Here is a 16,614-nt window from a genome sequence, read left to right on the forward strand (position 1 = left end):
GGCTACTAATACTGTCAGGATGCAGCATGTGTTGTAATTTTTGCCCTCTTGTTACACACAAAAAAAAGGAAAAAAAAATACAACTAGTGTTCCAAGGTGAGAAACTAACCAACCGTACAATAAAGCATAAAATCATCCACGACCAGTTTGCAGTGAAAATAGTTTAAATTTCATAGTTGTAAATTAATTCAGAGTGCCATGGAAATTGTGACAACTAAACCAGTAGGGGCAGTTGTAGTGTTTATTATTCACTTGAACATAAAAATGTAAAAAGGTAAGTCATAAAAAGAGCACCGAACGTAACTTTAATAAAAAAAAAAAAAACTTATGGTATTCATAAAAAAAAAAAAAAAAACACACCTTAAATAAATTTTGAACCACTTGGCTCCTTCACACACACTGCATCAGATCAAGGCAAGGATGTAAACCAAAGAAAAAGCACCCAATGTTAAGAAAGATGAGAAACAAAAGTTCTATAAACTAATTAAGAAATATTCTTTTCATTTTCCATCATATCAGCATCTATGTTTTGTTCCAGAGCAACCAAGTGCTTTACTTCCTCTTTCTATCCTGAGAGCACCGTGGGCAGTACCTGTGGATCAGGAACAAAGAAAAAAAAATGAAGAGGGGAATCAGTAACTTTTCACACTTTGACAGGACACACTGATGACTGGCTATTACAGCCTGAATTTAATTTTTCAGTTTAGACTTCCTCACCATTTGCCACGTGGTTTGGTTGTTAAGCCCACACATGCAAAATGGAACCACTCAATGGAGCACTGGAAAAAAGACAAAAACAGATTAAATGAAATTTGTGTGAAAATGGAGCACTTAGTCCAGATAAAACCACACCTTTCAAAACAATTAACCATAGTCTGTTCAGAGAGCACCAGTATATGCTGCATGTCTTGTGTGGCAGACACTCAATAGGCACAATACTGAGCTTTTTAAAAGTAAATGTCAACGTAGCTTGAAGTTTTTTTTTACATGGTTTTACTCAGCGATTTATTTGTATTTGCAGTGAGTTTGCAATTGTTGTTGGTTTCAAATGAGCTTTCCCACCATTTTTACTAATTCACAGGATTTTCAAAGTTCCCCAACTAGAAGCGACCAGAGAGAGCAGACCTCCACCTGGTCTTTTCTTGCCAATTATCATTGGCATTATTTTTTTTAGTTAGAAGTTCTCATGACAAAATTATCCCTATCTCTCCATAGTAAAGAATCCTTTAAAAAAACATTCCTGGATCCAGAAGGTGATCAGGATTACCCCCAAAATCTAATCACTTGTTCCCATTCCATTTCTGAGATTTCTTGAAAAATTTCAATTAAGATTCGTACATAACTTCGTACAAACCAACTCTGACGAATACATGACCTCTGCCTTGGTGGAGGTAGCTGAAATTAATCCTTAAAATTTCTTATCTATTCATAAAAAAATGACAGATTTAAGAACTGTGTTTGTTTCTTTCATCAATATAATATATGCTATAAATGGATAAGCTGACACTACACTTAAGCCATATTTAGTAGATACAGGTATATAAATATTCAGACTAATAATATTTATATAGTTATTCATGGTTATGAATATTCATATTAGTATTGTCTCTGCCCTCCCTGGGACATGTCTTTGGCAGACTGGGGCGGTGGTCACCCTCTTAAAGAAGTGGGACCGGAGGGTGTGCTCCAATTACAGGTAAATCACACTCCTCAGCCTCCCTGGTAAAGTCTACTCAGGGTTCCTGCAGAGGAGGGTTGGTCGGATAATTAAACCTCAGATTGAGGAGAAGAAGTGTGGTTTTTGTCGTGGAACAGTGGACCAGTTCTACACTCTCTTCAGGGTCTTGGAGGGGGCATGGGAGTTCACCCAGCCAGTCTACATATACCTTGTGGAGTTGGAGAAGGCGTTCGACCATATTCCTTGGGGACTCCTGTGGGGGTGCTCTGGGGGTATAGAGTACCGAACCCCCTATAAGAGCAGTTCCGTACCTATGTGACCGGTCCACATTGCCGGCAGTAAGTTAGATTTGTTTCCAGTGAAGGCTGGACTCAGGCAAGACTGCCCTGTGTCACTGATGGTGTTCACAATCCTTATGGTCAGAATTTCGAGGAGCAGCAAAAGTGTTGATGGTATCCGGTTTGGTGGCCTAAGGATTGGGTCCCTGCTTGTTTTTTGCAGATGATGTGGTTCTGTTGGCTTCATAGGGCCATGATCTCCAGTTCTCGCTGGAGCGATGAGGTCCCCAAGTGGAGGTTTAGTATCTTGTTTATTAGAGACAGAAGGATGGATGGAATATCGAAAGGCGGATCGGTGCGGTGTCTGCACTGATGTGGTCTCTAGATCGGTCTGTCGTCATAAAGAAGGAGCTGAGCCAAAAAGCAAAGCTCTCGATTTACCAGTCAGTCCTACCCTCACCTTTGGTCACGAGCTGTGGGAAGTGACCAACAGAACAAGGTCACAAACAGAAACAACTGAAACGAGTTTCTTCCACAGGGTGGCTGGTTCCCTCAGAGATAGGGTGAAAAGCTCAGTCATCTGGGAGGGGTTCAGAGTAGAGCAGCTGCTCCTCCACATTGAGAGGAGCCAGATGAAGTGGGTTGGGCATCTGGACACCACCTTGGTGAGGCATATCCCTCAGGGATGAGATCCCAGAAAGAGCTGACATGCTGGAGGGACTACATCTCTGGGCTTCCCTGCTTAGGCAGCTGCCCCTGCCACCTGGCTCCACATAAGTAGCAAGAAAATGGATGTATGGTATTGTCTCTATCTCTACCACCTGAGTGCACCTGCGCAGCTCAGATCCTGAACAAATCCTGTAAAACTATATAACTGTACATAACAGCACAAATCAGTCATATAAACATGTAAATACAGACAGTTATGTCAAGAGGTAGCAAAAGATGACACAAAGAATGAACTTATTTAAAGGAACAGTATAAACAGATATGAAGTGCAGTGATGTATATCTGTTACATGAGGAGAGCTGTTGTACAATGAGATGATGAAAAGAAAAACTTATTAACTTAAGTGTTCTTCATGACAGTAGAGCCAAAACAGTCTGTTAGAGAGTGAGCTCCCTTGTACCTAAAGTGTATCATGAGGAAAATGGAATGAATCGTCCATGATGGACAACATTTTGACTCAAATATTTACAGGTTCTGTCCAATGATTTTTCTGGCCTCATAAAAGAGTATATCTCTTGCACTAATGCTTCTCCCTCAGCAGACCACAGTAAAGTAGGTGAAACTTGTTAGATAATCTAACAAGTTTGGAATTGGTTCTTCAGTTTTGTTACATACAGTTGCAAGCAAAACTATCCTTAATGCATATGTAATCCAATGTGCTGGGGTTAATTTTGCTGTTGTATTAAACCCTGACTCTTTGAATCAGTCATTCTGAAACAAATCAATACGCCATAGATCACCCAAATCTTTTAGCTGATAAAAAAAACAACACATGACTGTGTTAGTGACTCTTCCAACATATCATCAGGCTACTGTGGTCTTTGCAAGCTCAGTGAATGCAAAATACAAACAGCCCTCAAAATGAGGGTGAAGACTTATGTCAGTGCCAATCAAATGTAATTTTTGACTGAGACTGAAAGAAAGCCAAAAAACAAAGAAAGAAAGAAAGAAAAAAAAACCCAAAAAACTCACATCGGTGTTGTCACAGCCGATCATCTCGCCATAAGACACCTGATGACACAGACAGTAAGTGGGCTCATTGGGGTCCACAGGCATGTCCAGGACATCAGATGGGTGAACATTCCCAAAGTTGGAGGAAGAGCTGTTGAATTCTCCTCTGAAGATTTAAAAATAATTAATAAAAAGAGAATGGGAATATGACTATAACACCAAACCTTAATATGATTATAGGTGAAAAGTAAACACATTATCATCAGATACACAACATACGGTTGAAGGAGTTTGACTTTCTTCTGTGCACTTTTTGGACTGCTGTCTTCATCTGAACTCTTCACTTTAGACCTTGTTTTAGCTGCCTTCTTTTCCTTTTGTCTGGAGTCTCCTGGAATTAAGAAAATCTGATAAAGTTTCAACAACAAAAAAAAAAAAAAAAAAAAAAAAAAAAAATTGAACACAACACAACTATTTTTGTGCTGTTTTTGTCCCGATTTTGCCTCTTCCCGACCTTGGACGGCAAACGTCCGATCATCGGGACATTTCCCCGTCCAATCATCATTTGGTCTGTGGTGTGTTACGAGCCGATTTGTCCTGATAATCCGCTCCAGACAATTGGGAACATTGAACATGTTCAATATTTCAGAGCTGATATCTGAGGAAAGCTGACGACTCGTGCATTGTGACTGCGTGGATGGTGACGTGGTAAGGAATGTAGCGAGCTGGCTGGGGAACAAGGAAGTAAATAAAGTCCGTGTTCACGCCGTCTCCAATCTGTTATTTTTTTCAGGTCTGGCTTTTTTTGTTAACAATAATTCCAAGACCACCATCATTCCCTCGTCCTGTATGTCCTCTTCCATGCTGTGTGTTGTGTTTTCCAATTTTTACTATGTTTCTTCTTCTTCATTTTTGGCCGGTTGTTGCTATGGTTCTTGTTCATGTTTCTATGTTGAGATTTGTCCAGCTCGGAGGACTACATTGTAGATGAGTTGTTGGACAGCATCATCATGTGTGTGTTGTTCTGTGTGGAAGAAATTTTACTTGTTATGCTCTATATATAATATTATTATCATACCTATAATTACTTCCTTTACAATATTAATTTACACTGATTGTTACTATATTTACATTTTTACTCATCATGCTTTTATTCACTTTTAAGGTTTATTCTCTTCACATACATGATCTGTTAAAAGTTCGCTACAAGGGTAAGATGACCTTTATCTGGTCCTGCCCCGGACCTTTAGTGAGACTGGTTCTGGTGGAGACACAACTATGTGAGGTTGTTTTGACACCAGTTCTTGGAGTTGTGTGTCCACCCAAGGTCTTCAGGAAGGAGGATTCTTTCTACAGAAATGTATATCTATTGTTTTTTCTCTTGCCTCCCCAGAGTCTCTCTCGACTTCACGCTCTCCTTACTTGCAAGTAATTCTGTATTCAATAGTTCTCCTGTAATAAACTTTTTTTTATACTTTTACTCATTCCAGACTCTTGGTGATTTTTCTGCAACATCTGTGATTACATTTTCGGAGCACACCACACACAGTACGATCAAAACAGATTTTTTTTATCTTCACTTGTGAGGTCTCAACCAGATGAAAAAATCTAATAAGACTAAAAAAATTGTTATGTGTGTACCAGGCCTAAGCTGATCAGGCCAAACAAAAAGCTGAGACTCCGAATAAATAAGAGCCTACATACCTTTCTTCCCCTTACTCGAGGTGGAATCATAATCGGTGCTTTCAATCTGCTTTTCCTTCAGGTCAGCCTCAAATCGAGCCAGGTCTGTGTCAAGACGTCTGATGTGCTTGTCAACCTGCAAAAGACAAAAAGATAAAAATTTAACTTCAGAAGACTGACTTTCATGCATCAAAAGTCTTTCAACTTATTATGAGACCAGAGGTCTATAAAATAATGTATTTATTTCAACGGTACCAACCATTTCATAGGTCTGCATGGCCAGCTGCACCTTATCATCTCCAAACTCTTTACATTTACTGTAGGACTGCTGAATCTGCCTCAGTATGGACAGCTTCTGCTCAGAAGAAAGGGTCCGAGCGTTGGCTGTGTATTCTTTAGCCAGAGAGTCTATCTGTCCTTTAAGATCTTAAAAGATAAAAGATAAACAAGCAAAACAAATAAACTTAATCAAATTTTTAAAAGCAATATTGTAATAATTAAGTTTTTATCAACATCAAAATTAATACTTGTTAAACGTGCAGGCATGAACTGTAACTTAATCTTATGATCTAGGTCAACATGCCCTACAACAATCGCAATTTATCAGTGAAAATTGTTGGAACTCATTTACTTGCACCACTTATAAGTCTGATGTAGAATCCTATTTATCTTTGGCAGCACAACCCTTTGAGTTTAGGACTTACAAGAGAAATGTGACTTTGTTTATTTTTTACTCCTATTTACAAGATGTGCCTGTACTGTGAAGGATTCAGTCAATTAAAACCTTTCCAATTAAAATTTATCTAAAACAGTAAAACTATCCCAGAATCCATAAGAGAGAGAGAGAGAGAGAGAGAAAACAAAGTGGGGGTGTATAACATTATTTTGCATGACAAAAATTCAATGTTTCATTGCAGCTGTGTGACCACCGATACTGATAATTGTGGAAAAATATCCTGCACTTTATATGATAACTGCATGCAAGTCTGGGTGCTTTGGTTATCTTTTTGTTATGTATGTGTGTATGCTGATAAGGCAATGGCCAAAATGCTCTCATCAAACAGATTATATATCATATATACAGGCAGGTCTGTGTTGTTATACTGAAATCTATGGACATGTGACATGTGACTAATCTCACCCTCTGTGCGTTGATCGAGATCCCTCATTAAATTGAAGTTTCTCTGCAACTCGAAGGGAAGATTTTCTATGCCTGGTTTGGAGGGGAGATGGATAAATATCAGTTATAAACAGGTCGATTACATTACCAGTGAAAACAACATGACACAATTAAACAATAACGCAGACTCGGAGGCTAGCTCAGTTTTCCATGCGGATTCATGTTCAGAAATACCATCAACGTTATCATTTACCTTTATTCTGCTAATTACATGTATGTATCTGACTTAGTGTATTGAACAAATCTAAAAATGACAACATAAACGATAGCACATGTGAGCTTTCAGTTCTCTAGGAGCATCCTTTAGCTTTCTTCCAGTAAATAGACAGAGCCTAAACTCGCTAACCGTTAAGAGAACAATTAAAGGACTATGCTCTCCGCCAGGTGTCCGTTTCGAGCTATGGTTTGTGAGTAAGAACAAAGTGTGCAGTGACTAAGCAAAACTGAAAACGTTCCAGTACGTCTGAAGCGACACAAATAACTTACTGTCCAAATAATGCTCCAAATACATCCCCGCCGCCATCTTGGAAAATGTAAACAACACAGCTTCCGTTTCGAAATGGATCAATCTGATTGGCTGTTTGAAAGACGATTCTCCAGCACCAACTCCAGACGTGTTTCAGGTTCTTGGCCCGGTTGGCATAAATGCTGGCACACGCTACAAAACTCTTGAATTAGATCGGAAAAAAAACACTGCAATTATCTAACATGCTCAATCTTTATGTTCAGACAGCAGCAGAACCTCATCTGGATAACATCTAAAAATTGTTTCCCTACATCATGTCTTATGAGTAAAGTTTAGTGCTGTGATCATTTTAATGATAATCCACTTCCTTTTGCTTTCATTTGCCCAAATCTAAAGTAACTGCAATTCAATACTGATAAAAACTTAAATGTCAAAAATCTTAAAAGATTGTTTAAACTGCCTCTGGCCTGGTAGCTGCTGTGATAGGATTCAGCCTTTCTGCAACCCTGCAGTGGAATAAGTCGGTATAGAAAATGGATGGATGCTTTGAAATGTCATATGAAATTGTCCATTTGAAGAAAAAAAAATAAAAAAAGACACAGAAAGAAATTTAGCTATTCAAATCAGGTAACTAGATATCCAAAGTGAATAGAACCAGTGTATAATTTTTATAATAAATGATGAATAAAAATATGGGAAAAATCTCTGAAAAGATTTATTAATCGTTGGAGGTTGCCCTCACATGTATTTAACTAACAATGAAAATTATGTCATACAACTTTAAAAGTGGGATAAAGAAAATATCTGACACCAGTTCATGAGCACATAGCCATGTCATGCTTACAACTGTCACATGTAAGGTGTAACTATGACACGTTACATCTGAAAACACACCAACCTGAAAACTCATGACAAAGTAGTAACTTCTAAATAAAGTTCCACAAAGTTATTATGGAATCAAGATAATTTTTTACATAATGTCCAGATATCACTCTGTTTTTTGCAACATGTGCTTCAACTTGTTGAATTTATTCTTTCCCATTCTGTTCTTTGCCTTCATGGGTTTTTTTCTCTTTTTTGCCTGCGTTTTCTCATCTTTTGATGTTTTACTCTCATCAGTGGTCTTGACCACAGCCTTCTTGGCCTCTGCACCCTTCATGGTTTCTCCATCTATCTTGGCAACCTTTGCTTTCTTTGGTCCAGTGTGCAAGTCCTTTTTTCCTGTTGACTTCTTGTTAGTCGTTTTCTTGACCGCCGTTCCATTCACTTTAGGATTCAGCTTTAAGCTGTCAGCTTTTGTCGGGGCAGTCTTGTGTGTCTTCTCGCTTTTGGATGGTTTCTCCTTTGGAGAGTCTGTAACTGCTGGGGCCTCGGGATCTTCAGTTTTCTCTTCTTCTAGAGTGGAAACAGACAGGTTAAGTTAATAATTCACCAGGTATAAAGAAATTTATGAAAGTTTGTATGTTGTAAGGTGTTACCTTTCCCCGCAGGTGCAGTTGGAATTACATTCGAGAACTTCTTCAACTTTGCCACAAAAAATCCGTCCATATTGTGAGAATGAGGGTAAAACCGCCGCGTGAGTCGCAGAGACGGATGGAATCGAAACTCTTTGAAACTAAAAGGGTAGAAAATATAATATTGATCTTTTGCATGTCCAACAGTTAGTGAAACATACTGGCTACTGTATTTACCTGGTGAAGCCCTCCTTGCCAAAGTCAAGTCCTGTGGGAACTAACTTGACGTTCCTTTTCTTCAAAGCATAATCCACCACCCACTCATTCTCCTCCACCTAGCAGGATATCATTTGGTTAATATCAAGCTTACCTGTTCACTTAAAGATATTAACTTTTAACTGCAAACAACTTCTTAGATTTAGCAGAAGTACCATCTTGCAAATGTTCTAATAATTTCCTCATGTTTCAGTGAAATCTATGGCTCCTCTTGTTTTTGGCTGATTATAACGTAGACTTTCTTCCTTTTGAGACATTCCTTGGTTGTTTTTAGTGGACTGGCTATAATTATCGTTTAAATATTGATGTAAATGTGGATTGGGATTTTGTTTTTGGTTATCCTTGGGGAGCCTAAGACTCTTCTGTCTAGAGACATAAATGACATGTCTTCTGTTAAATGTGCCCTTAAGGAGGCTACGTGTTCTGTTCAGCTTATTTTTATCTGCAGTATAAGTAAGGGGCATGTAGCTGATGTGTACTGTATTCTATTATCCATACAGTCTCATTTGGAGGTGTAACTACATTACAATGTTGTGTGACAAAGAATTTTTTTCACTGCTTTCCTGCTGTGTGGAGAAAACACTGAAGACAATTCACCACATGGGAAGATTTGTTCAATTTGTTTGTGCAAAGTTAAAAATGCTTTAGCTGCTGCTTATCCACTGATAACCTATACACGGATTCATAATTATAATGATTCATCACAGCTTCATTATAGTTACATATTCTACCTCTCACTCATTGTCGTCAAATCATTCTTATGGATCTGAAGGTTTGGTGGGTTAGGGGGGTTGACTTTCTTTCACCATGTAACTGATCATTATATCCATTATTATATCATTATAAGTATCTTTAGTACGAAAATTACATTGTATTCATTTTCTGTATGAAATAAGATCAAGTGTTCACTTATTCAAACGACCATAAACAAACAAAAACTCATTTTGAATAAACACATACCATTATCGAACATGTGCAGTAGACCAGATATCCTCCAGTTGGGGACTCAGCACTGACAGAGTCGATAGCAGACAGAATCAGTTCTTTCTGCAAGTGAGCAGAGCGCTGGATATCTAACACTTCCTAGCAGGGGGGGAGGACAAGATATTTTAAACACATGAGCATGAACACAACCAATAATCATAACCAAACCCAAGTATCTGTATAGAACACAGAAGGACCGTTACTTACCTTACTGGTCTTCACGGCTGGATCTTTAGCAATGACTCCTGTGCCTGAACACGGAGCATCAAGCAGCACTCTGTCAAACCCGCCCATTACCTGCAATCAAATTTTCAATAATTAAATTTATATATGTGTGTATAGGTAATACTGGTAATAAATGTGTTTTGATGTTACCTTTGGGAACTGTCTGCCATCATAGTTGCTGACCACTGTGTTGGTGACCCCCAGACGGTGAATGTTTCCCACCACGCTCTTCAATCTTTCAGCGTTTGCATCATTAGCTACAATCACTCCGGTGTTTCTCATCAACTGAGCTACGAATGGAAACATTTACATAAGGCCTTCATTTTTCTGTTTTTAATGTACAGATTATAGTTTGGAACATCTCAGTTATAATCATAAAAAGAGTAAGAAAGCACATCTTACCAACATAGGTAGTCTTTCCTCCTGGAGCTGAGCTCATGTCCAACACCAACTCTCCCTCTTGTGGAGAGAGCGCCATGACTGGCAGAAAGCTGGAGGCTCCCTGCAGCATGTAATGACCTGCCAGATACTCCGGGGTTGCACCTGTGACAGAAGTAAAGAATCACAGATCTACTGGCTGCTGTGTGTCTCAGACATCCTAATGGTTTAAGTTAATGACGAAATGACCGAAGAGACACTTACCTATTGGTACTGAGGAGTCATAGATAACCAAACCCACTTTAGACCATTTTCCCAGTGGATCGAGGTTCACTCCTCTGTTGATCAAAGCCTGAACACACACACACACAAAAAACAGAAAATCACAAAGTTTCAAAATGTAAATGAGAGCCAGTCAAGAGATTTGGAGGTAGTTTATTCTTGTGTATTACCCTGGCTTCTTCATTACAAACATCATCAAATCTACAGTAGAACTACTAACATTTACGCATCTTGTGATCTGTATAATCTACTGATTTTATTTAATATCTAAATGACATAATTCAGCTTAAAATGATTTGTTTCTCTTACAACCACATATAGCCGACATGACAGACTTAGGAAACATCTGTAAATTGCATTCTACATACGAAAAACAGCCTGAGTTACTCTGTCAGTCAGACCTGAGTGTTTGCTTGCAAAACTCTGAAAACAGCAGTACTCCTATAAGTCCCCTCCAAACAAATCATCTCGGACATCTACTGTGCACCGAAATATAAAAACATGGCAGTTAGCATGAAGTCAGTAACACCCAGACGCAGTAGCTACCTGTGCAAGGTCCCGCCTCCTCGTTTTCAACGTGTTGGTCCGGATCGTGACAGGTCTCTGAATTTCATTGGCTTCAAGGAAATCCACTAGCTGTCAACAACAACGGAAATAAATCTATTTTTCAAGCAAATTTTCCTCATCTTTTAACTCAACACTCAACTAGAAGTCATGTAATAAAGAAAATCAGAATTTCATCTAATAAAGAAAAAACAAACACCTCTGATGGAGGGAAAAGGTCCATTAATTTCTCAATGAGGAAATCATTGTAGCTGTAATAAGTACAGAGATCTTTCTTCAGAAGAGAGATGTACTCTGTTCGGTCTTTCCCCTCCTCCCTTTTTGCTGAGAAATTACAAAGGACATCAATGTTGTCCTTTATTCTTTGGTGGATTGTCTTCAGGTCGAGAGATATGAGACCTAAAAATACAAATGAGAAATAAAATATTTAACTATTTACACAACAAAAACTTTGCCGACACTTTTTGTGGTAAAATAGAAGCGATGAATTCACTCACCCTCCTTCTCACTCTCTTCTGTACCAGGCAGCCTGAATGTATCCCCTTCATCGGTGTTAGTTTGTAATGTGTCATCCTCTTCCATGTCATCATTTGATTTCTCGCTGTGTTCATCCTCTTCCTCCTCCTTCTCTTCGTCACTCTCTAGAGCCATGGATTCTTTCATCTTTTTCTCTTTCTTGGCTGCACGCTCAATGGGAAGAAGCTGCATGTCGAAGAAAAACAAGGAATATAGTCACTATAGACAAACTTTGTGCCAGATTTTTAAAGAATATCTTTTATTCTTACAATCTGACAACAAACACTCCTCATTCTGCTGCAGCACCAAAAGCACTACTTTAACATTCAACTGAGAAATTGGAGGAACTTCAACAAGATAAAAAGGCTGTATTTGCATACTTGAAGTTGGGTGAATATTTATAAAAACACAATTCTTGAAGGTTTTCCCTTTTCTTCAGATTGGCTCCACCGAATGTGTTCAGAGGAATAATGAGACATTTACTGAACACGGTTTCCATAAACTTTGACATGATGATGTTAAACTGGGACCAAACTGGGAAACAGACCCACTGTAAACAATGTGGTTTTACTGGGTCTGTTTATTAGAAAAGTTGAGCTGTTGCTGGTTTAGGAATGTAAGTGATATTTATTAAACCTGCAACTATTGGATCTAAATTAATTAAAATATGGAGTTTTTTTAAAACATATATACAACTTAAAAAAGTTGAAAGGTCATATTTTCTCTACTCATCTCACAGTTATTACAAACCTTTAAAAAATATTAAGAATATCGCTGATGCACTAGTGAAGAAATCACCAGCTGTGGACCTCTTGAACCACTCTACTGCAGGTTTTTACATGTTTACCTTCTGCTATACACCTGAGTCAAATGATTAATGTGTCAAAAGAGGCTTGTGCAGAACTTGACAACAAGCTGTCATGTGAATCAGGTGAGTTGCAGCAGGGAAACATCGAAAACCTGCAAGACAGGCGGTGATCCTGCACTGAAGTGTAGCCCTTCTCTCTACATTCAGAAAAAAAAAAGCTATCAACTGCAGTATTAGTTTTAAAAATTACTTTGTAAGTCCAGATGGATTTTTGTACATAATTAAAAGTTAGGCTATGTAGGACAAGCTATGTTAAGAGCATTTTTACTAATATGAATTAATTTCCATGTTCATCAACAGGTTTTCAAATTCAGTAAAGCAAAGAAATCATCCAGAAGAGAGGGACAGAACATTTGTCAGTTTAAGCTAAAGATCAGTGCTGTTAAACAATGCTGGCAGATAAAAGGGTGAATACAGATTTAAACTTCTTTGTATATGTTGATGCAGTCTTCTAAGCAAACCAGCTTACAAGAGATGCAGAATGAGTCATAGCGCAACATGTGGAAACCTCGCTACCTCTCCTGCTGCTCATACTGGGCATATTCTGGTGAGAACTGCAGTAAGTTTAAACACCAAAGTAAACACGAGAACCCCAAGACTGCATAAACCCGGTGCTGCTCCGTTCTTTATTTGTAGTAAAGGAGACATTTTTGGTCCTGGCCAATCAATGAACCAAATTTCTTCTTCTTTCTTGTTGGTTAGTGGTTGTTTCAAGGAATACTGCCCCCTAGCAAGCAGCTGTTGTAACTGTATCACGTTTTCCAGGCCGTTGCGTCTACTTGAGTAAAGTGCATTGTGAAAGCAAAGCAAAGCAAACAAAGGCGCAATTTATTTCTGAATTACACGTCCAATTAAACCAAGACCCTCAGACTTTCCTGGTGTAAATGCGTCCTAAGGAGTGAGCACCAGCCACAGACTGCCATTTTGGTCAATAAGCTGACTAATAAGAGCAGACAGGAACTAAGGCTGGGTGTTTCACACAGAAGAAAATGTGCTGTAGTATAGATGAGTAAGAGAAAAGTCATGTGTATCCCATTTGTGTATTCCTACTGAACAATTAATGGATTCTACATGTTGACATTTACTAAAATGAGTCAGTATTAAAGGTAAAAAAGAAACCTCTTTACATACATCTTCTCCCTCACTGTCCTCTTCCCCGGCTTCATCTTCGCTGCCATCATCAAGTGTACCGTAGTCGTCAACCATTTCTTCTTCATCATCATCATCATCATCATCGTCGTCATCATCATCATCATCATCATCATCATCATCGTCCCCCTCCTCCTCTTCTTCCAGTTTTTTCACTTCTGTTTTTGCCCCTTTCTTTGCTTGGTCTTTTCCTGTCTTCTTCTGGGGCTGCTGCGCCTCCTCCTCTCCATCATCATCATCATCTTCCCAGTGTTCCTCACTGTCGTCTTCACTTTCAGGTTCGTCGATCTTACGCTTCCTTTTAGCTGGTTTCAACCATTTATTATTTTCATCGGTGAATCCTTGACAAAAATTAAAAACAGAAAACAGAACCAATTTTAAATTGTGATGTTAAAATAACTGAAAACACATTAAGAAATGTTTTAAACAATAAATAACTTTCACTAGAGTCAAGATACAACAACTAAATAGTTGATATCAGAGAACATGAAGCATTAACTTATTTTTTCTGAACATTTACTCATCATGTTCATGGGTTGCATTTGATTCTGCTCTACTTAGTGTGGAAAAAACCCACAAAATGAAGAGTGGGATCTGACACATGTCCTCTCATTGAATGCATCCCAGTTTCCTGAGATCACAACCAATATACTGTGAAAGAATTCAGTTTGTTTGTGTGTGTGTGTGTGTGTGTGTACAGAAAACACTAACCCCCAATTTACACTGGGTGCGTGTAAATCACCGTTAGTTTCGATTGTTAGTGGACGAAGTGGAAAGCACATGTTCTGATCTCCTGCTGCACAACAAAGTCCGGTGGCTGTCTAGAGGGGAGCTGAACACAACTCTGCAGGGGAAAGGAGGCACAGCCCTTCGAGCACAAGTTGACAGTATTTGCCAGAGATTTGCAGCGGGGTACCTTGTCCCACCTCCTCTCTTTACGAGAGTTCAAACAAGCTCACAGTATAAATTCTGAGTATTTGCAGTCTGCAATCACTGCAATGCTAACATTGTTTAGTAAAAGATTCAGTGAGCTTAAAAAGGAAAAAAAAAATCCCTTTCCTGTCACTCCTCTGATGTTCAATGCATTCCTAATGGAAATGTCTGTATTTGCAGGTGTAGGTCAACCCAATCTTGAGATGGAACTAGTCGACATGGCTGACAAAGATATATGGGTGTCAAAGTTCCAACGTTTGACAGCTGACATTGAAGATGCTACTCGTCAGAAGGCTGTTCTTGCTCACAATCACAAATGGAGTGATATTGAAAATCTTCCCAAACCGGACAAACTTGTGTTCGAAACTTGGAACACCATTCCGGACACTTAGATGAACATGAAAAAGTATGCTTTTGGAGTTCTGTCGATCTTCGGATCAACATAAGTATGTGAGCAGGTCTTCTACAGCATGAATTACACTAAAAACAAACATCGCTTACGCCTCACAAATGACAGCTTACAGTCCTGTGTAAAGATGAAGGTGATGTCTAACAGCCCTGATGTGCAAACGCTGAGTGCTGAGGTTCAGGAGCAAAAATTACATTAATGCAAATTTTGCAAGTATAAAATGTAAAAAATGTAAAATATATATTTTACATTGTTCAGTAAAGACGGTATTTTATTTGGAGGTAACATTCAATACCCAGTGTAAATTGGGGGTAAGTGCACACAGCACTTGATGATAATTTTAAACTTATATTTAAAATATGTTCTGCAAACTAACTGAGATGGATGTGAATACCTTTCTTGGACTTTTCCTCTGCAATATCTTTGGACTTCTGCAAATTCTGAACTCTCTTTGCAGCTCTAAAATGATCAGAAAGAAAATTAGCAAACTGCAAATGTCACAACAGTATTTAATGCCAAATTATCAGTCTACCTCTTACCTTTTTCTAGCTCTACTTGACAGACGTTTTGATTCTGTTTCCTCTGCAAGAAAAAATAAAAATAAAAAACAAGCTGCAGTTTTGCAGACAGCATACCTGTTTACTAAACAATACAAACCATTTAGAAAAGTTTTTTTATGCTTACCTTCTTTTAAAACCTTGGCCAACTCAACCTCTGCACCTTGCTGCTTTCTTGCTTTCTTACCCGGCCCTCTCTTGACTTTACTGGTGGGATCCAACTTCCGACCCATGACTCTGTGCTACACGAAAAGTCTGAAAAACAAACAGGGATGCATCCAATAATTACAGAGTAATTGTGGTCTATTTGTTGCTTTGTCCTTATGACATTTTAGTCAACATCATTGATTATACTTACAACTTAAAAGGGAATACGATTTCTAACTTAGCCAATCAGATAAATGTCTCCATTTACACCACTGAGAGGATAATAAATACATGGATTAACGTATTTGGTTTACAAGTCTGCATGCATTTTGGGAAGTCAGCGTCTGATAGGCAAAATATATTTCTGTGACGAATAAATTAGTGTGAAGTAGAAAAACTGTCATGCGAAAAACTGCGAGTAAAAAGTTCTCGGAAACGCATTTATTTTACCTTCAGTTGGGTAAAATAAATGGCAATTAAGGGCATATGTCTTCCCTACAAAAGAGATCTATGACTATTCTTAGACATCACACACATCTACTTCTGACTTGTACACCACTTTAGTCTGTAGTTAGTTACTGGAAATAAAGAAATCAAATCATTAAAGAATTGAAGGACTGCTTTAACAGTTCACAGTAGTTACAAAATAACGACGACATACAACGCGAGCTACATGACCGCACGCGGTGGTAAAATGCTAAGACATGAGTAATTATAACTAAGGAAACCTTTACCAATGGAGCTAAACTGAATAGCATTGCATTAAAATAAACTCACCAATAATTTGACACTATCTGACGTAGCTTAAAATGGTAAAGTGTTGCTGGATGAAAAATTCCCACACGTGAAAGTTCCTTCAACACGTTGCAGGAGTATATCCGGCGCATAAAGATGACGAAAAGAAAGT

General features: G+C 38.4%; 2 protein-coding genes across 3 annotated transcripts; both read right to left on the reverse strand.

The window, feature by feature from the left end:
- Positions 1–43: 43 nt before the first annotated feature.
- ing4 (inhibitor of growth family, member 4) lies at positions 44–7,092 on the reverse strand. The gene is made up of 8 exons (XM_041986762.1): positions 6,986–7,092; positions 6,461–6,532; positions 5,579–5,745; positions 5,341–5,455; positions 3,916–4,027; positions 3,658–3,802; positions 718–779; positions 44–592 (listed from the first exon to the last, which is right to left on the reverse strand). The coding sequence occupies exons 1-8, from the start codon at positions 7,020–7,022 to the stop codon at positions 553–555; spliced, it is 750 nt and encodes a 249-aa protein (XP_041842696.1). The 5' UTR covers positions 7,023–7,092; the 3' UTR covers positions 44–552.
- Positions 7,093–7,656: 564 nt separating this feature from the next.
- On the reverse strand, positions 7,657–16,606 carry nop2 (NOP2 nucleolar protein homolog (yeast)). 2 transcript variants are annotated; one of them, XM_041988334.1, is made up of 16 exons: positions 16,485–16,606; positions 15,688–15,815; positions 15,543–15,585; positions 15,398–15,462; positions 13,644–14,002; positions 11,626–11,830; positions 11,328–11,527; positions 11,111–11,200; positions 10,547–10,634; positions 10,307–10,447; positions 10,055–10,194; positions 9,887–9,976; positions 9,656–9,778; positions 8,657–8,754; positions 8,444–8,580; positions 7,657–8,357 (listed from the first exon to the last, which is right to left on the reverse strand). In XM_041988334.1, the coding sequence occupies exons 2-16, from the start codon at positions 15,791–15,793 to the stop codon at positions 7,954–7,956; spliced, it is 2,289 nt and encodes a 762-aa protein (XP_041844268.1). In that variant the 5' UTR covers positions 15,794–15,815; positions 16,485–16,606; the 3' UTR covers positions 7,657–7,953. The 2 variants fall into 2 exon arrangements, with proteins under 2 accessions (XP_041844268.1, XP_041844267.1); XM_041988333.1 differs by having other exon boundaries at positions 7,657–8,360.
- Between the last annotated feature and the right edge of the window lie 8 nt (positions 16,607–16,614).

This window comes from Melanotaenia boesemani, chromosome 6 (assembly GCF_017639745.1).
Source record: "Melanotaenia boesemani isolate fMelBoe1 chromosome 6, fMelBoe1.pri, whole genome shotgun sequence".
NCBI classification, from domain to species: domain Eukaryota; kingdom Metazoa; phylum Chordata; class Actinopteri; order Atheriniformes; family Melanotaeniidae; genus Melanotaenia; species Melanotaenia boesemani.